General features: G+C 53.1%; 6 protein-coding genes across 6 annotated transcripts; 2 read left to right on the forward strand and 4 right to left on the reverse strand.

Moving 5' to 3' along the window:
- Positions 1–216: 216 nt before the first annotated feature.
- On the reverse strand, positions 217–2,851 carry HER10_EVM0000646 (type I phosphodiesterase/nucleotide pyrophosphatase). The gene is made up of 2 exons (XM_035470418.1): positions 863–2,851; positions 217–806 (listed from the first exon to the last, which is right to left on the reverse strand). The coding sequence occupies exons 1-2, from the start codon at positions 2,703–2,705 to the stop codon at positions 361–363; spliced, it is 2,289 nt and encodes a 762-aa protein (XP_035332067.1). The 5' UTR covers positions 2,706–2,851; the 3' UTR covers positions 217–360.
- Positions 2,852–4,453: 1,602 nt separating this feature from the next.
- HER10_EVM0001834 (uncharacterized protein) lies at positions 4,454–7,001 on the forward strand (the record flags this gene model as incomplete). The annotated part of the gene is made up of 5 exons (XM_035471569.1): positions 4,454–4,638; positions 4,751–5,045; positions 5,097–5,301; positions 5,358–5,558; positions 5,611–7,001. 5 exons carry the CDS (start codon positions 4,454–4,456, stop codon positions 6,999–7,001), a joined length of 2,277 nt encoding a protein of 758 aa, XP_035332210.1.
- A 96-nt stretch (positions 7,002–7,097) lies between these two features.
- On the reverse strand, positions 7,098–8,162 carry HER10_EVM0009883 (uncharacterized protein; the record flags this gene model as incomplete). The annotated part of the gene is made up of 1 exon (XM_035479355.1): positions 7,098–8,162. One exon carries the CDS (start codon positions 8,160–8,162, stop codon positions 7,098–7,100), a length of 1,065 nt encoding a protein of 354 aa, XP_035333165.1.
- A 1,271-nt stretch (positions 8,163–9,433) lies between these two features.
- Positions 9,434–10,625, reverse strand: HER10_EVM0007843 (metalloprotease 1; the record flags this gene model as incomplete). Its single annotated transcript, XM_035477386.1, has 4 exons — positions 9,434–9,566; positions 9,625–9,657; positions 9,723–10,270; positions 10,347–10,625. 4 exons carry the CDS (start codon positions 10,623–10,625, stop codon positions 9,434–9,436), a joined length of 993 nt encoding a protein of 330 aa, XP_035332935.1.
- A 150-nt stretch (positions 10,626–10,775) lies between these two features.
- On the reverse strand, positions 10,776–12,343 carry HER10_EVM0003837 (uncharacterized protein). Its single transcript, XM_035473500.1, has 2 exons — positions 11,689–12,343; positions 10,776–11,535 (listed from the first exon to the last, which is right to left on the reverse strand). Exons 1-2 carry the CDS (start codon positions 11,978–11,980, stop codon positions 11,483–11,485), a joined length of 345 nt encoding a protein of 114 aa, XP_035332432.1. The 5' UTR covers positions 11,981–12,343; the 3' UTR covers positions 10,776–11,482.
- Positions 12,344–12,804: 461 nt separating this feature from the next.
- HER10_EVM0009020 (fungal specific transcription factor domain-containing protein) lies at positions 12,805–15,813 on the forward strand. The gene is made up of 3 exons (XM_035483082.1): positions 12,805–14,072; positions 14,189–14,618; positions 14,699–15,813. Exons 1-3 carry the CDS (start codon positions 12,905–12,907, stop codon positions 15,405–15,407), a joined length of 2,307 nt encoding a protein of 768 aa, XP_035333067.1. The 5' UTR covers positions 12,805–12,904; the 3' UTR covers positions 15,408–15,813.
- Positions 15,814–19,450: the final 3,637 nt, after the last annotated feature.

Genomic DNA, 19,450 nt, shown 5'->3' on the forward strand with positions numbered 1-19,450 from the left:
ATTCAATGGTGAGCGAGGTTCGTTTCCTCGATCATGGGGATCCCCCGAGTCAGAACAGTCCCAGCTATGGTAAGTCATGCCTTGATTGCGTACCTGAGATTCCCGATCTAATATTAGGGATTCATAGCGGGGGCTAGGGATTTGAGACTGAACATACATCAAACGAGCAGCTACAGAAGAGGCCAACCGGGTGCATTGACGGGAGAGACAAAGAGGACATGCAACCAGCCAGAAGAAACAACAACCTTGGGGATTTCAGTCTATAGAAAATACAGAAAATCGCCGGGAGTATCAAAAGAAAACCACAATGTGCCCCCTACCCGTGAACGCCAAATCATGTACCCAATTATACACAGGAAATCATTCCGATCCCTTGTTCTCTTCCGATTCCTTATCCCCCTTTGATCCTTTGATCTTGTCCCAAACCTTTCCAAACTTATCCTTGAGCCAATCCCAAACTCCAATCATGGCTTCCTTGCCCTTCTGCATGGCGTCTTCATCGGCTCCTTCGCTCTCTTCGTCATCTCCTTTCTCGTCATCGTTCGACGCGGACGCGGAGGGCGTCGGCTGGGGAACGGGGTCCACCTGAATGGACTTATCAGGGGTAGCCGACTGTCCCGCTGGTGTGCTGGCAGGAGCGGGGACCTGGGTGGTGGTGTACGGGGGCACAGGGTCCTCGGGCTCTGGAGGCGTATCCTCGGACTTGTGAGTGCCCATAGTAGTGAGCGGCAGGCGCAGAGTGCCATTGTTGGGCTCTGGGATGAGACCGACGGAATCGCACAGGATGTTGTACACGTTGATGTTTTCTAGAAACGTTAGTCCAAACTCATGGTGTGACATGATATTCGCGGAGCACACTTACGGAAGTTGTCGATCTGGCTGTTTGGCGGATGCGGGAAAGCCGGTCCGCGGGCGATGAAGATGGCGCGCATGAGGGGATGCTCGTGATCGTACCCATGCAAACCGCGGGGGTTGTAGACCGTACCATCCTTCAGTGCCTTCTCGACATCCATCTCTTCTTTTGTGACAATGGCCCATCCGGCCTTGGGAACGATCCACAGGGGTGCAATACGCTTGTTCCTGGAAAAGTGGTAGCGCTCAGGCATGTTGACGTCGCGGAGGTAGACCTCAAAGTTGGGGTTCGTCTTGGACTTCTCGACCAAGCCATCGTATAGCCCCTGAAGGTCATCTGGGTTCTTTGGCCGGAGGCCGTACAGCGGCCAGCCGTCGGTATGCTCAATCTTGGAGGTGTCGACGAGGTCCTCAAGCTGAAGCAGGCGCGCCGTATCTGTTGTGGCCATGCCGTGATCAGATACGACAATGACATTGACAATCTTTGTGAGGTTGCGCTGCTCGAGAGCCAGGAAGAGCTGATCCATCATAGCATCGGCTGACTCAATGGAGACCCGGATCTCCGTGCTGTTGGGTCCGTATCTATGGCCGTCCGCGTCGACGTTGGGCACATAGGCGGCGATGAGCTGTGGGCGCATGTCTTCAACCTTCGCGGTCTTGTCTTCCATGCCCGGCTTGTCAAGGAACTCAAGGATCCTGCTGACCTTGTTGTCCAGTACTTCTTTCCCATTGAACTTGTCGAGGAATGTTGGCTCAACACCGAGGATGTGCGCTTCACTGCCGGGCCACATGTGAATCGCGGAACGAATGCCCTGCCTCTCGGCTGTCACCCAGAACGGCTCTCCACTCCACCACTTCGCATCGAGACTGCGTGCTGGGTCGGTATAGTAGAACTCGGCCTGCATGTCGGGGTCCCAAAACGTGTTTCCAACGATGCCGTGACTCTCGGGGTGAAGACCAGTCGCCAGCGTGTAGTGATTCGGGAATGTGACAGACGGGAAAGCCGGGAGCATGTACTTTGGTGAAACACCCTCCTTCACAAAAGCGTTCAGTCTCGGTGTGATCCCACGCTGCAGAAAGTCGGCGCGGAAGCCGTCAAGACTGATAATGATCGTCGTCGGCGCGAAGAGCGCCGTGCCATTGCTGACGAACTCGGCCTTGTGTGTCGACCTACTGCCGATTGACAATTTCCACGCCACCAGAAAGAGGATTGCAAAACCGACAGCAATCGTGCTGTGTATGAGCAGCCAACGGCGCCAAGTCCTCCTCTTGTCACTCTTCGCATTGGTCACAATCTTGAGTCTCTGTCGGTCGAGTTCGTCGCTATCGTCCCTTTCGCTGCTTTCGCCAGTCGAGCTCCCCTCCTTCATGGCCCCTTCTTCCATCTCGTACATCAGCTCCCCGTCCTCGCCGTGGGTCGCCTTCTCCAGCAGCCGATCCTTTTTCTGTTTCCTCCTCATACGTCGTTGTTGGCGCCTGTCCTTTTCGTCGAGGAGATTCTCGGATGAGCCATCTCTGGATCCGGGCCGTTGGCCGTCTGGGCCTCGACCGAATAGCTTCAGGGGGTTCGGGACAGCGAGGCCAGATCCTCGGCGTTGCAGCTCCTTTTTCTTGCGTGTCTCCTCGACGAGGTTTTCGATCTCTTCTTCTTCCATGAAAACTAGACTGTCGGCGGCACGCAGCTCGCGGCTGTTCCGCGCACGCAATTGCAATTGGTCATCGTCACTGTCGCTGTCCTGGTCGCTTCGCGTGCTGTGGATGGACGAGGCGTCGTCGTCGTACGTATCGGGGGCAAGGAGACTCGTGTTGTCGCGGTCCGCCCGGGACCTTGCGCTGGGACGGCGTATCGACATGGTTTGACGGGAGGTGCCGGAGGGCAAAAGGGCGAAGTATAAGTCGTTCCTAAGTCATGGACCCGTGATGTTTGTGAGACGTAACCTCTTTTTGCTTGAAGTAAACGCCGAGCCGAACAATTCTTTCACTTAATTTCTTTGGATCCCAAAATCGCAACCGGGACTCGAACCCCTGTGACGGACCACCTTGATGGCAACATTAGCTTATCGTAGCGATAGAGTCACGTGGTGCTCCGCTTTGCTGCATCCCCCCGTTTTCAGGGTCCATCAGTCGACCTGTCACTGGCCCGTCAGTCTGGAAACGGGGCCGAGCACGGCGTGGCTCCGGTCCGCACGACCCACTTGGTGTACAGGCTAAAATGAGCTCTATTCCCGGGGTTCTCCTCGGACTCATGACCAATATTCGGGTCACCTTAGTCTACCTATATGACTTCTGTACATTTGCCTCTCTTACCTGGGCGTGCTTTTCGACGTACCTTGGTGAGCATCGCCTACTAGGCATGATTTCTACATACCTCCTTATAGCATTACTAGCGTATTTTGAACTCAGAGCACTCGGCTATCTCTGTTGACTTTGTTCCTCGCCCTCGGGCCTCTCTGCCAGCACAGGAAACCCAACACCAGTTCGACGGCAGAAGCCGCTACTTCATTAAGTCTGTCTCGGCTGAGATATGCGCTAGTCTATTTTCCAAATTCAATGAATCAGCTCGAAGTCGTGTGGCTGTAGAGCTGAGCAACTGGGATACCTACACAATAGGTACTAGGTTATCGCTCAATACCTTACCTCTCTTTTTAGCGTTTCTATCACTGCTACTGCTATTATTGCTGTTTTGAGTTCGTGATTTCTTCATTCCCATTGAGAATCACGCTGTGAAAAGCGTAGTACGATGATCGTTTATGGTAGTAGTTTTGAGCAAGCTGGCGGCCAAGGGGTACATTAACCAGCATTCTAGCTTGTCATCCGCTTACGGAGCCACCCCATACTCGAAAATATCGGCATCCTTGTGTGCCGCGTGAATAGTGGCGGATGGCGTCACATTCCTCTTACTTGTATTGTGTCGGGAAAGAATCGAGGTTAGAAACACGTCTCAGTGCAGGCGTTGGAGCTCGTCTCCAAGTTCTTCCTCGGAAAGCCTATCGTGAAGGATGGTAGTTGGTAACACAATCAGCCCTCAGCTGGGAATACGACCTCAGATTGTGTCTCCTGTTGCGTCCAGACCGCCGATAGTCCATAATCAGAGGCCTCAACAGTCGAAAAGCACCAGCCTCAGCACGAAAAGGCATGTCCTGTTCGTGACACAAGCTGGCGCCACCATGGAAAACGCGGAAGCTGCGCTCACACTGATTGGCCGCCTTGAGCAAACAAGCAATTTCTATAAGCCTACCCTCTCCTTTCTGTCTCACACCCCTCGTCTCGTGATCCCCAGGTTCTGCAGACGTGAATCAGAGGGAAACAGGTGTAGTAGGAGGGCCCTCTCAAGGTCTCCGAGATTCCCCCTGAATAGTCGTGGTGGTACTCTACTATTGACTCTGGTGTAAATGAGGTCTAGGGGTTCATCGTATCGAGTCTCTCACTGGTGATCTTCAAAAGGGTCAAAACTCTCAATGGAATTCCAGCTATTGCATTCTAGACAGTCGACCAATGAAGGTTCTACACACACAGTACGCCGCTAGCCTATCAACCTCTTGAAGAACTTTCGTTATCTTTGGGAGCTGGTTCTCAAGCTTCGCCGACATGCTCCGGCGACATGCATCGATTTCCCTCCTTGAACACCAGCGTCGTGTTTCGGACGCCATCTTGGAGCCGCGATAATGGGAGCCCGAAGAGTGCATCGAGCCCAATAATCCGCTGGAAACCCCATAACGAGGTCTTCCGGCGCTTCTCTGATGATGCGACAGAAGACGAGGGAGGAGCTGATCGCATGACATTCGAGTAAGTTTGCTCCGAGGAGGTGGCTATGTGTTGGAGACTCGGGCTCTTCAGTCAGAAGAACTGCATTGTTGTCGGTGGTCTCGCAAGTAGTATTGGCTAAGAGACATCGCAGAAAAGCCGAGATAGCATACAGAAACGCCGTAAATTCACTTCACTCTCATCTCAATAAGGACGAAGTTGCCACAGTTCTATCCAAAAGTACCATTGGCAAGCAGAGTGACCCCAAAGCAGATCTTCATCGGATTGCTTGGGATATACAACGGACTAAAGAGGCGAAGCTAGGGGAGGGAAAGACGAAGAAACTTATCGAGTGCTTGGATCATTACCAGGGAGTCTTTGATATTCTGTCACAAGCAGAGTTCTCAGGTCTGCCGTTAATCTGGGGCGGGTTGAAGTTTGTACTACTAGTAGGCATTCACCACTCTCAGCAGATGACAATCTATTCACCAAAATAACAGGTGACGAAGAACAACTCCAACGTTCTCTCCAAAGTCATCGATGTGATGATTGATATTGGGCGGGACCTGGAAAGGATACGAGGGTACATTGCGTTGTACCCAACTCCGCGAATGCTCGAGTTCTCGTCCGAACTATATGCGGCGATTGTTGAGTTTCTGGAAAAGGTCATAAGAGATGCGAAGAATGCAGAGAAAAATATTCTCAGTAAGTAATTAAGCTTAGTACTTTAGATGACTTTCCGACTACTTACCAAAGCACAGAGCGCGCGATGACGACCTTTTTACAGCCGTTTGATGCCAGATATGGAGAATTAGTGATGAAGATGAAGAAGACACAATTAGACATTCGCGAGGACGCAGAGCTATGTTTCCATATCAGGCACGCAATGGTCAATCACGCCATAGATAGATACCGGACTGTACTGCCGCTTCAAAGGCATACGATGCACCAGGCTTTCAAATGTACGCAAAGGTGACGTTGTGGGAACGAAGATATCCTGCTAACTTGTCCTAGCCGTCGCCGAAAACCCAACAGCAGACCTCTTCAAAGCGATACGGAAGAACTTGTTCAAGAATTTCGAAGTCCAGGCCGGATTTCACCAGGAGTTGCAAGCTACGTACGAGGTCACCACGTCAAAAGCGTGGATCGAATGGTTCAGCATGGAGCAGAAATACGTTCCCTCGGGATACTCCCACGAGACAAAAGTAATACAGGCAGAATGTGACGCCCCGGATCCGCAGCACGCCTTGGTCTGGAAGAAGCAGCAGCGCAAATTTGCGTCGCATGTCCCGTCGGCGTATTTGATCTGGACGCGCGGGATGACAGCGCAGTCAGCGATAGCTTCACTCGTGGACCAGATCCTGGTCCAGAAGACAGAGGTCATGATCGACGCCGGGATCGACTTGGAGCAGTTTAAGGAGGCCAACAACAGTGTGGCGTCTCTCTGGAAGTTCTTCACCTACCTTACAAGGGTCCTCGGAGGTTGCATGGTTTACATCACCATCGGATCCGTCGGTGAGCAGGAGTTTGCTATTGTCGGTAAGTTTGTACGGATGGCGAAGAACTGGAAAGGACCGCCTGTCAACGTGACGCTCATCCACCCTTTCAATGACAACTTTGCAAGAACGGATGATGTCGTAAATCTCGATGACAAGTACGATGTTCACCCGCGACTCACGACGACGGACGCGATGCACCACGTGCTGCTACTGGAAATAAATCCTGAGCGGAAGATTTCGGACACTATCCGGAGCCTTTTGTGGGAGACCGTCTGGCGGGAAGTACGATACGCTGTCATTGTCATTGCTCTTACGCAAGTCATAGACAAGATACACGACGCGGCGAAAAGGGCCGCCCAAGAAGCGCCGTCGAGGAACCAGTCATACTTTTCGGATGCGGATATCAAACGATGGGTCGCTGTGGTCGGAAAGTGGACAGCAGCCAGCTGGTCGATGAACAGCATGCGAGAGCAGATCCAGCGGCACATTGACATTGTCGACATTCATCTCCCTGCCGAAAGGAAGAAGACGCTTGAGGGCAAGTTGTCGTTGTTGGTCTTTGAGCAAGACGAGGAGCTTGGTTCGCAATTAACGTTTGCGCAGCGGGAGGCAATATGGGTCGATGTGCAGGAAGCCATAAAGCCAGGGACGGCTGCCCTGTTTTGTGGCGAGATAGAGACGCTTGTGGCTGCGATGCTCGAGGACTATCGCAATGAAGGGCTAAATGGAGAGGAGAATTTGAGAAACTTGTCGTTCCCTCTTGTTGATACGTATTTTGGTAAAGGCGGGCGGTGGAAGGATTCGTTCTCTGAAAACCAGGAGCTGATCGCTGATGGGATGACGGATGCCATTGAAATCGGATTTGTGGGATTGATTCAAGCGCTGGCATTGCAAGAGACGGAATAATAGAATGATTTCTGTGTCGATATCCGAAATTCTTGAGGATTTATAGAGCAACCGTAACTGAATGAGACCATCGATGATACGCTTTTCCAAAGCCATCTAGCACCACGCATAGTACTCATTATCCTCCCACACGACCTCACCCTCGCCCTTCCACCGCAGACTGGGAATGCTGCCATCAAGTCTCTCGTCAAAGACGACCCGCACGGCACCCTCGGTCCTGTCACTCACCCTCTTTGCCGAAGCCGAGACGCCCTCATCAGGGTTCCAGACCAGCACCTTTGCGAGCCCCCATTCGGCGGCCTCAATCACCGCAGCCTGCAGCAGCGCGGTTACGTCCGCCTCTGGGTCGCCAGCCACGCGGAGGACCTTGAGCTTCTTCTCGCGGAAGTCGTGGTCCCAGTACACCCACGCCTTGCCGTTAACGGTAGCCGCCCCACGGTGCGTAACCTCCCGACCGACGAGCTGCTTGGCCATGAAGCCGTCTCGCGTGAAGTGCCAGAGCATCTGGTCGGCCGAGGGCGCGAAGGCGACGTGCGTCTTTCCGTCTTCAGGCAGGTTCGCGAGCTTCTTCTTCAGGAGCTCGACATCCTTTTCGCAGTAGGCGGGGACGTCGCTTTCCTCGAGGTATCGCACACCGTCAGGCTTGCGTAGGACTGAAGCATCGTCCGGGATCAGTGAGACTTGGAGTGACGGGTAGACGGCCCAGCCGAGGCGGGCGTAGTACGTGAGGCCAATGTCGCTGTAGAGCGCGCTGGCTTTGGAGTCGGCGTCCATGGCTTCCTTTAGGCTGTTCAGTAGCCGCGTTGCCATGCCGTGGCTGCGGTAGGTCGGGTTCGTGTAAACGGAGGCGATGGCGTAGGCCTTTTCCTCGCGGAGGGTTGAAGAGGAGGCATCGCGGACGAGGAGGGTCTTGGCGGTCGCTTCGCAGGATGAGATGATGTGTTCGGGGTCGGCCGGGTTGAAGAGGACGTAGTAGTTGCACTGAGATGAGAGGGCCGTCTTAGAGAGCGCGACTTCGCGGGCCATGTAGTTCTCAAGGGACATTGGAGGGGCCCATGAGACGCCGTTGAGGCGCCATGCGGCCTCACGCTGGGCAGGTGTTGAGGAGGCGAACTTGATTTCCTTTTCGGACCCGTGTTGGGTTACAATGAGGTCCGCCATGTTAGGCTGCGCAGGTGAATGTGATGGAGTGCCAATGAAGGATGAGTTTGTAGATGAAATTAAAGCCGTTTCTCGGGTGGTGAGATGAGATGGCAGTAGTGAGTGGCTCGGTGACTTGCGTATCAGCTAGGACACCAACACTCAAACTTTCTGAGTACGGCCGAGAACTGTACTTTTGAGTCCTTATGAGAAGTGTGATAAATGGCTATCTGAAGTAATAGAAGCAAGTGAAGCTGAAAAAGACTCGACTTGACGTGGGGGGCCTCATGGCAGATTCGCGGGGCTGAGTGGGACATCCCACAGCGGGGTTAACATGTACCCAGGTCTGGTTAGAGCCACGCCCTGCCACTGCGGGAAATCCTAGTCACAACGGCCACAGACAGCTAAAAGGCGTACATGTCAGTTTGGCTGGTTTGCCTCTCGTTCGTTTATGTTGAATAATGACCTGGCTCAAGTAAAACAATAGCCTCAGTGTAACCTCGGAAAGGGAAGTTCAAAGTGTATTGAAGGCATGTGAAGAAACTGTCTGGCACCGAAAGCCTCCAGCTAATCACGACTGAAGCCGATTTTCAATGAGGCCTCCTCAGTTGAGCTCTTCAATTCTCGGAGAAATGTTGCCCCTAGGGTCAGGCGTATAGCATCATGAGGATCCTCTTGCCACAAACAGGCGGTTCAATCTCTCCAAGTAATAAGCTCTCAAAGTCCACCACTTGGAGGCATAGGCCCGCTGGCCAGGTACAGGCTTGGTTCAACTTTCGTGTTGTTTGACAGGATGTCGCCAACAGTCCATTCGTACCCAAGGGCAAACGGAATGGACTTAATCAGGAGCCGCATTATTTGTCAAAAAGGGAAACGAAGAAGAAAAACGACATAGTTCGGAAGCGCATTGTAAATTTGAGGCCACCTCCGATGTCGCTCCGGCACACGGATCTGGGCCGGAGCCGGAGTGGGGCTGCACGGCATAGCGGACTAAGGCTCACGTTACCGAACTTAGATGGATCCGTGATTACAAGGTACTAAATGAAGGACAGATAGAGGCGCAGCGTCTGACTGAAGTCGATTTGGACTAGCCTTACATCGGACTATGCCTAGTTCTTAAGTTTGAATACTGCTTGGTGTGCCTCCCAGCCAGGCTTATTCAAGAGACACTTAGACCATCAACACTACAACCCGTTTCGGACACTTCATTTTTGTACCGTTCGGTCGAAACCTATCCTCCAGGCTTCTGATGCTGTTCACACTGCCACACAAAATTGTGAGGCTCCGAAGAACTACGCATTCCCGAATCTTGAACGGACAATCATGTCCTTATTAGGTGTCGTTCGATAGGGGACTCGCGATTCCGCGGGGAGGTCTCTAGTCTTGGGGTCGCGGAAACTGTACCAAGATTGGCGCATGAAGAGGCTGCGACACAACGTGTTAGTCAAAGATCGAGGGTGTAGAGATGTAGATTGTTACTTACGCTTGGCCTGGGGTGAAAGATAAGTTCTTGTCACTGCATTTGTCGTCAGAAAACCGTTTCATCCTATACGCAGTTTCTACCAGAAGGGTTCAGCTTACCACGAAGAGTACGCCATATAATTCCAGACCAGATCTTCGCCCGGGAACTCAGGGCACGTGTCCTTGGCCTTACACGCGTAGTTCTCGTGCCGCGACTGCGGCGTGTCCGGGATGTAGTCGCCGTTGGGGACCTTGCAGGAGCCCTGGAACGGGTGGTAGAGCCCCAGCCAGTGTCCCGTTTCGTGAATCACGGCCTTCGCGAACAGAGTGCCGTCCAGAGCGCTGTGGCCGATAACGACGGCGTCCCCATCGAACCACGTCCCTGTCGCTCCCACGATACCGAAAGGGTTTGTCAATAAGTCGGGAAAGGCGGCGTATCCGAGGAGGCCGGTATCCAATTTTGGCACCATGTACAGATTCAACGTCTCGGGCCCGCCGATGCGAAGCGCTCTCTGCATCTCCCGGGTCTCGTCATGTCGGTGCTCCATGTGGTTCATGTTGGCGTAGGTATCATTGGCGACTTCGTACGTCTCGATCGGGCCGAAGGTGATGCCGTGCTTAGCGTAGCCATCGTTGAGGGTGGTTCCAATGTAACGGATTTCGATTTTCTGGGTACATAGTCTAAGTCAGTGCATGTAACCCGGAGTCATGGTCTTTCTGATGAGCAAGTGGTGGGATAGTTACGTATTTAATGGAGTTTCGCTGTTCTTCCGTTCCGACTAGGAAGACATTAACAGGTATGTGAATCGAGGCCTGCTCTGTGTTCAAGGAGCGCTTAGAGAATGCCTCAAGGGCAGCCAAATCGTCCTCTCTTCCTAACGCATGAACCTTCTCATCCTGGCCGCACCAGTTGAGGGGGTCTCTTGCAGTATCTAGAGAAGGACGTTGAGATGCTTGGGCAAGTGCGACGCTGAAAAGCGATGCCATGCCCAAGAAAGGGAGAAGAATGGTCTGGCAGATCATGATGGGCGTGACTGAAAACTCAGGACGACTGATCAGACATTCAGGCGATTGTTGAAGGGATTGACCTGCGATTTGACCAAGGCACTGAGTAAATGGCACCCAGGACTGTGTGCTGCAACTCAAAAGTTTCACATTTTGTAACCCTCATAGGGTTGAATGAATAAATGGAATATATTTCTCCGCTTCCTGTTGTCTGATTTTGTAGAAGTCTAAACTACCATGGAAAACAAGTTGCAGTCGTAAAGGTTCCGAGGCGTTGCGTGAAAACTCTGGCCTTGGAGGCTCAGGCCAAACCAACCCTTGTGGTCTTTCCGACTCAAAAACTTTGTTCCAGGCTGACTTTCATCTCCCAGGGTCATGTTATTCATAAAGAGCCGCAGTGTTTGGTTACACTCAGCCCAACCCTGTCCTCCGCGGCTTCGAAAGTGTAAGAGACAGAATGAGGCAATTCCAAGCCAACTCGCCCCCAAGCCAACGTGTACTCTCCCAGCTGCATCGAGTTGGATGTCGGATTATGATTAAAGAGTGTATGTGTTTGAAGGAGCACTAAGTTGCGGTGCAGGATCAATGCATTGTCGTACTATTGGCCAAATGAACCTGGCAACTGCGCAAGTGCGGTTGGTCATCTGATGGAAACCACCAGGCTTGGCAAGAACGTGTATGCATATGGTCCGATGTAAGACTGCAGCCATGCAACCGTTACGGGTATGAGTGCTCAAGTGATTCGCAGTTGTCGCGGTATTAGGGTAGAAGGATCAGCAGGAGGCTGACGCCAGCCCGGGACTCTAAAGTTCCATGTGATGCGGTAGAGCGCGAATTATTTGACCAATTGAGTCTTTTGTATCTGCAAAAATAACTCAAGCTTTCTTCAAAAGACGCTTGAGTAGATTCTTGCTCGATGATGATGAACCTGTAGAAGCCTACGTTAGAATCCCACTTCCTAGAGAGTTATGGAGGCCAGGCGAGCACGATCAAAGTAACTGGCAGACCATACGAGCCCGATGGTAATGAGATAGGGGGAGGGCTCGAGGGAGGATAGACTGCAATAAGTTAGACGACTTACCAGAGATGTCGCCATTGGCTTCGTTCTTCTCCTTGGACATCACAGGAACGCCGTCCTTGTCGACGAGTGTTGACTCTGAGGACATGGCGCCAACAGTTGCTCGTGGTGCCGGCGCAGGCTGGCGAGGCCTACGAGGCATGGCAGAAGCCTGCATGTGAGGGATCACAAAAGCTGATTCGTAGAAGGAGCCAGACATCGTGCTGTTGTTGTTCTTGTTGTTACTTGTCTTGCTGTTGTCTGTCTTGTCCCGGAGGATGGCCTTGAGGTATTGTTGAGATTCGATGGAAGTCATGTGGAGGAAGGGGAGTAGTAGTAATAATAGAACGGAGAAGTGGTTGACTTGATGGTTCTTTGAGGTATCGTCACTGGATTTGTAATGTACTCAATGTCGTGCTTGGTTTTGCTTGCTAATATACGGTCTAGATCTAAGACCCTGGGAAGGAGGTCGTGGGCCGCGTCTTTTATACATCACGAGCCTGATGTTGATTTCCAATGCAAACGCGGCTTCGGCAAGGCCAGTCCCCATTTGACTCACTCAATGGCACGAATGCACGTCCAATGTACATGGCATCATGTCAAAGGGCGCGGTTTGTGAGTCGTAGGTCAAAAATGTTCACATTGGTACAAGTCTTGTCAGTGCTAGTGTCTGTTTTCGACGGGGGGTCAGACGGGGGGATCGTTGCCGAAGTGGAGGTGCCCGCCGGCTCTCCGACCTAGGAGGGAGATTCCTAAAACCAATCACGCCTCGTTCCCAATCCTCGGGGCTGAAAGTTGCATCTTTTGGTTGGTGAGGCCCTTGGCGGAGAGGCTTGCACGGCCAGTCGTTTTGGGCTAGACCTGCACGACCAGTCACTTTCAACTTCAGGTTTTGTTCGTTGTTCGGTCAGTCAAGTCGGGCTAGAGGGTGGAGGTCCTGAAGGAGTCAAAAGATGAGAATTTAGTCATCGTGCGACGGCTGGAGGAGGTGGGGACCAACGGGCTGAGAGGGTTCCACTTCCGAAGCCGACTCCAACCGCCCGTGTCCCCGAAGCCGAAGCCGAGATCTCACATCACCAACTTCATGCGGTCAACAGTCGAGCCGATGCCGTGCTGCTGGTGATAATTCCCAATTCACTTCCCGAAGTTTCTCTTACGAAACATTCAACCTTGTATTACGGGGAACATTGTGGGCTTCCGATCGTCTGAGCAAAGGACGAGAATTCTTGTCTTCCCCCAGATGGATTCAACGCAAACACCACCCCGGCTCTTACTCCGAAAGAACGGGCGGCCGCAGGCGTGTGAGCCGTGCCGAAAGCGCAAAGTTGCTTGCGATCACGCGCAACCAATATGCAATAGATGCAGAAAGTCGAAGCGTCCCGGGGAGGTGTGCGAGTACATCCTCGGTGACAGTCCAGCAACATCAAGAGAAACTCCAAGGCAGACCCGGCCGCGAGAGCAACGTCGTGCTTCCAGAGCGCCGTCTATTCCCCTGACTTCGAATTTTCAGCCCACCGTCATCCCGATATCGCAATTAAGTCCAAGACCAACGGCGCTTTCGCGGACAGCATCAACAGCAACGGCCACAACCTCGCCCGCGACATCCACGACCCGGAACCGCCCCTCGATCCCCGCAAGTCTCCCCACCAGCCCGGACTCGGCCGGCACGGCAGCCACTCCGGCCGTCACACCGGCGGTCCTCGGCATCGGCTACCTCGGCTTCACCTCCTTCTGCGGCATCTACGAAGAGACTCGCTCAAGTCTGAAGCAGCTCCAGCCCTCCAGCGCGGCGCCCATCGGAGAGATTGGGACCACGGCTTACTGCGGGCTCGAGTGCTCTCCGCCCCTGACGGCACAGGCGCTCGAAACATGCCTGATTATCCTCCGCCACGTCCCGGACCGCGAGACGGGGCTCAAGCTGTTCGACAGCCACCTGAACCCGAGCGACGGGTGGATCCGCCTGGCGGCAAAACACATGATGATATCGCTGTACGACACCTTTCCGCAGTACTTTCCCACCAGCGAACAGGGACAACGGCCAGATGATGCCCAGCTTACCGCACTCGCACGTACCATCTGCGGAAACACCGCAAAGTGCGTGTCTGACGAGGAGTCGGACCCGGCCAAGTGGATGGCGCAGTTCACCGGCACCAATTTGCGATGGGAGTCGTTGGGCGTGATGTTTGCGTACTGGGAGCTGGCGGCTCGCTATCTCGGACCGTACCGGCCGGACGTCGGCTCCCGGTTTCAGTGCGTAGATGAAGGGACGAAGGTGGTCATGCAGTATCGGTATTGCCTTGGTGCTTGCATAGAGTTGACCAAGGCTGCCGGTAGCGGGGGAAATACACTGCTCCTTTTCATGTGTTCGAAGCGGACCATCATCGAATCGCTCTTCTCGGGCGATGCCAGTAAGTCGCGTCTTTCACGTCTTTGATTTAACCGTCGGAGGCTGTTTTAATGCCTATCAATGGAGTGAACAGTGTTCTTAATCTCTGCGGGGATGCCTACTAACGCTTCATCTCAGGCTTCGCTTGCTGGCAACTCCACGCGGAGACAGTAGCCCTATCAACATTCCTCGGCTTCCACGACGAAGTCGCAGCGGCGCCGGGGATAGGCTACAAGCCGACCGTCTGCTCCGAGATCAAGCGCAAACTCTTCTCCTACGTCTTCTACGTAGACAAGGTCCTGGCCTCGTTCGCCGGCCGCCCACCCCTCATCAGCCGCCGGTACGCGCGCACTCCTCCTCCCCTGGACCTGAAGGACGACCACCTCCTCTCCGACGAAGCATCGCTGGCGCGCCACGTGGCCGCGCTCGATGAAAACGAGTGGAATACCAAAGGCGAGCTTTACTCTGCCACCATCGTCCGGGCCCGGGTGATGCTGGCACATATCCGGGACGAAATATTCGAGATCGCTCTCGGCCAGGGCTCCGTGACGTTGGTCGAGACGTTGTTGTGAGTGATGATCGTGGCAGTTGTAATACGTAACTGCCTATCTGGAATACATGATTGCGTTGCTGATATGCACCCTTCAGAGAAATCAAAGAACGACAACTTCGGACCGTCGCCGGGTTCCCTGATATTCTGACCCTGAAAGAAGAAGACGTGCAGAACAGGAAACTCGACATCTCGTTGCTGTACACCCGACTTATCATCAAGCTGGAACACCTCCAAAACATGTTCTTCATCGAGCGTCTGCTCGCGAAAAGAGGCCACGACGACGGCGCCTTGCTGTCCGTCAGCTTCGAAATGGTTTCCAAGACCCTCATGTTCTGGACAAACATGGATCGTCTATCTTGCATGAACGGCGACTTTGAATGGCTCGTACGTATCCAAGACTCTGAACTACCTTGCCTCTTTCAACACCTTATACCCTTGAAAACAAAACACAGAGAAAGACTTACAAAATCACCAGGTAATGGCCTACGCGGCGCCCGGAGGCGGCATCCTCTGCATGGAACTCCTAAAACCCACCCTCCAAGGCGGCCACCACCCGCAGAACCCCCAAGTCTCCCGCTCGAGCATCATCCAGAAGCTGAGCCTCCTCGTCGGCTTCCTGGACTGGGTCAGCCCCACGGCGCCCAACGGCGACCTCTGCGCCGACTGCAAGGTCATCATCCAGCGCGTCCTCGACCAGGCGCTCAACAGCCCCGCAGCGTCGGCCTCGTCTGCCGTCGACGGCGGGTTGTCCGCCGGGGTGATGCTGGATGTCCCCATGGACTGGGATTTCTCTACGCAGCTTGATTTCAACTTTGATTTGCTCGATACGTTTGATTGGTTGCGTCCCGAGGTGTCTTCGAGTCAACAGTCGTCGTAGTGGCTCCTTTGGGGGTGGAAGAGTTCGTGTTGGCTGTTGGAGCTTGCATTCTGTTTTCCTCTTTCCACGTCTATACCCAGGTTTTCACATCTTAGCTATTATTGCATCAACTACTAGATGGCGTCGGAATATCTATCTCCAGTCTTTCTCTAATTCTACCTTATTTCGATGTCATTCAGAGACAGATTCGAGGGAAATAGGGTCAGCTCAATGCTACTCAACTAAGTGTTCTCCATCAGGAAAGGACGTAAATACATATTGCCGCCGTCTCGAAGTTGAAGGGATAGAATGCATAAAGTAAATTGACTGCCATAATCGGCCTTGAGGCTTTCATATCTCCGTCAAACCTATTTCCTCGACAATTACGGTTCCACGTTCTGAACGCGCAACTGCTTAAACACCATACTGCTTCGAGATATGCTATGAAAATGGAATGTCTCCCAATCAGCAGAGACATAGATCGTGGCCAAGCTAGGGGCTGCTGGTCAAGTCACCTTGCGGTTGAGGCACCACTTCTTACGTGTCTATCAACTGTGCGTTGATAAAAGGCCAGGCCATCGATGTAGTATAGCACAACGGCGAGATAGACCTTTGTTTGGAGCATCTGCATCTAGGGAAAGGCTCAATACGATGAGCGATCATGCTACCACTCGAAAAAGAGAAAACTCTCATGCAGCACGACTGCCGTCGTCGGACCAAAGCAATAACCCCCGTGATCGCGGTCCAAGCAATCATGGACTAGATCCCCAACATGCGCAAGAAATCGCCAACCAGCTTCCCATCTACACTGGCGAATTCTACGTGAGACCTGTCACAGCCACGACAGGCCGGTACCACAGGGCCGTCACATCATATCTGGAAAATTCGCCAGGGTAGCCGCCGCTAAGCGATTCATCGGATCCCAGCCGATTCATATCCCACTCCATCCAAACGAGATCTCGAAACGTTTAAGCTATCGAAAAAAAAAGCACCGGGCCGGCCCTTGCTGCCGCTTCGTAGAGCGCAATGCCACGAGGACCTTCCCACCTTGATTCTAGTGCGGTTCCCTTGCCCATGTCGTCACTAGGCACCTACCCAAGCCATGCGTGCCATCAGAGTCCCGGGCTGGTCATCTCGGCTCCGGGGAGAGCCGCCACTGATCACCGGTTGGAAAAAAGGTTGGCCCAGAAGAAGTGGAGTTTTAGCGTATTTTTCTTGTAGCCGAGAAGCACACATACGCGAGAAATCGCCACTTCAACCAAGACGTCACTCGACTCGACTGCGCGGAGAATTCCCATGTTGCAGCGTGGCCCCCGACAGTGATCCATCGTGCCATCATAGCTCTTGCACGGAATCGATGGGCATTTCTCAGCATCAGGCTGGTACATACGTCTGGTGGCCTGGTCAAGCTGATACGGTAGAATCAACAACTGCGCAAGGAAAAGATCGCTCGACTATAACTGCCTGCCAGTAGTTAGAAAAGACGTCTGAATGATGGCACACTCGCTCATCGAGATTGCCTAGACTTTTCAGACGTAGAGTAGCCACATGGCGAACCGGAAATAGCAGGTAAACGCTATGGATATTCATGATACCGCACTTGATTGGCATCGGCTATAAACATGACGGATGCATTGCCTAGGCTCCAGAGACCTGGTTCGGAGGTAATTGAAACTGAGGATGCCATAGGACGGTTGGGCGATGATCGTCGGGGACGATCCTTCTGCTTTATTTCTTTTCTTTTTCCGGACATGCACATCTGGGGCCTAGGCCCATCATCGAACTTTCAGTCGTATCAGGCTGGATAATCAGACTAGAATGCATGGGAGGCAGGCGCCAGAGAGCAATCTCTTAGAAAGACCGCGAATAGCGAATGCGCATGCGTTTATCGATTATAAGAGGTTGAGAGGAGGTAGGTGAGGAATACCGCACTCCTAGCCACCGCACCCCAGGCATGATAACAAACCAGTGTCTGAGCTCTGAAAACGTTCTTTGGCTAACCTCGCCAGGCTGGCGACGCACCGTGAACGCATTCAATGCCGACAAAAATTGAAGATTGAAGTCTACCAGACAATGTGCGGGTTAATGGAGGCTAGAATCTGCGCTAGTGACGTGTAGGAGAGTCGGTCACGGTCGAGACTTCTTCTGCCAACCTGTTCGCATGCCAGGCACGGGCGAGTCCTTGCAGCAGCGTTAAGTCTAAGACCTGCAGACAGGGATAGGTAAGTAGGTAAGCACGCAGTCGGTGAAAACAATCAGGCTCTTGAAAACACCGTAGCGTGGCGAGCACGCAGTGACGTGCGTGGCATGGAGAACTTGAAGTCTGGAATGAAAGTCGTTGTCGTTGGAAAATGTGAGACAACGATATTTCCTAGGTCGGCTTCGCAACCCCGATCCGGATGTCGATGAAATGTGGGACGGGGAGTCCGAGTCCGGTACCTCACCCGGGTGTCACCGGGGATAGGCGGGCCTAGAATTTCGGGGCGGGAATGAGACTTCGTTCGACAAGCTGCGGCCCGGCAGAGCAATATGAGTCGGATGGATTCGATGGTTAAGAATGCTCTACAGCACCTGCATCGACGGCATGGTATAGGTGTCATATTCTGTGAGCAAGCAGCAAGATCCGCTGCACAGAGCCGATTCGAGATCGGCTTCCTTCGCAAAGGCAATTCCTTCCTCATAGTCTAGGCCCCTCGTGTAGCATTTGGTATTGAGTGTAGGTTTCCGATACCAGCCTTGCCGCTACTCATTTGCATCGCGAGGCATGCTGTAGCGCGCCGCTTGTCGCATTCAAAGTTCTGGAAGAAGAAACGACATCCACGTTGAAAACGTGAAACCCGCGACTGCAGTGCAACAGTAGGTGTTCGCAGGTCTGACGGCGGGGCGCCGTTTGCTTAAGAGCCAAGCACTAAGCCAACGCACGTTTTGTGGTGGAGGAATCTCCGACACGATTGCCGGTTCAGGATCAAGGGCCTAGAATGGGAGCACAAATCGGTGCTGTCGGAAAAGCCGTAACCAAGCAGAGCGTGGCATTTCTACATATCACAGTGCCACCAACGCAGATACCCGGTCCGATCCATCGGTATGGCTCTCTGAGCATCGAGCCCGCAGATCGAGGGTTGGCGCGGAGGCCGTCATTGGCTAAGTAATCTGGGGGGTTTCGGCGCAGCACTGTCTGCCAGGCTGAGGAAGCGCGGTTGGCTTGTCAATGTCCATCACAATTACTCTCCGTTTGCCAGAACTTGCACGAGCTCGCAACTTCCTGGAGCTGTGATGCCGGGCGGCCAAGCTCTGAACGCAGATCGAGTTGAAGGGAGTCGTCGCCCTGGCCAGGGGTTCAAGTTCCGGCACCTAGTTGTGTATCAGCCCCGGACCATTTCATTGGAGGTAATGTGTGAACAAGGCAAGGCAAATTTAGCCTTTGGCGCACGCGGGAGCAGAGGCCGGGTGCCGCTTGGGAGCTATCGCGAAGTGCGGCTTTCTAGCAGACGAGTTTTGGAATCTCCCTCGGAAAATGGTTGAATTTCTTTTTCCTCTTATGACTCGACTTGACCACGGCCGGTGTTATGCAATCCGAATGGCGTATCTTTACGCTCAATCATACAAGTATCGGGTTGGGAACGACGTGCACCTTGACGAACAAGTGAAGAGTCTCGTACGCATGCATGATACGCCAGCGAGTTTTAGCTCAGAAAAACACTGGAGCTGGCACCCTGGTTCAGCTGGAGGTTGGTGTGATGTTGACGAATAACAGTGCATCTTTGAGGTGTTGAAGCTTGTCGAAACAGGGTGCCCAGCTGCACTTTCATTCAGCTGAGCGACTCAAGGTAGGATTTCAAAGTATCAACCAACAATCCGTCTCTTTTGAAATTAGCTCTCTAGAGGGAGGGAGAGAGAGGGGCGTAGGCACGGTAAGGCAGGCAAGTACCAAAGCTTCCAAATAAGTTGTGCGCGAAATAAGTGCCGCGCAGACTGCAGTGTTGAAACCGTG

The sequence above is a fragment of the Colletotrichum scovillei genome, assembly GCF_011075155.1.
Source record: "Colletotrichum scovillei strain TJNH1 chromosome Unknown Contig00006, whole genome shotgun sequence".
Classification (NCBI taxonomy): domain Eukaryota; kingdom Fungi; phylum Ascomycota; class Sordariomycetes; order Glomerellales; family Glomerellaceae; genus Colletotrichum; species Colletotrichum scovillei.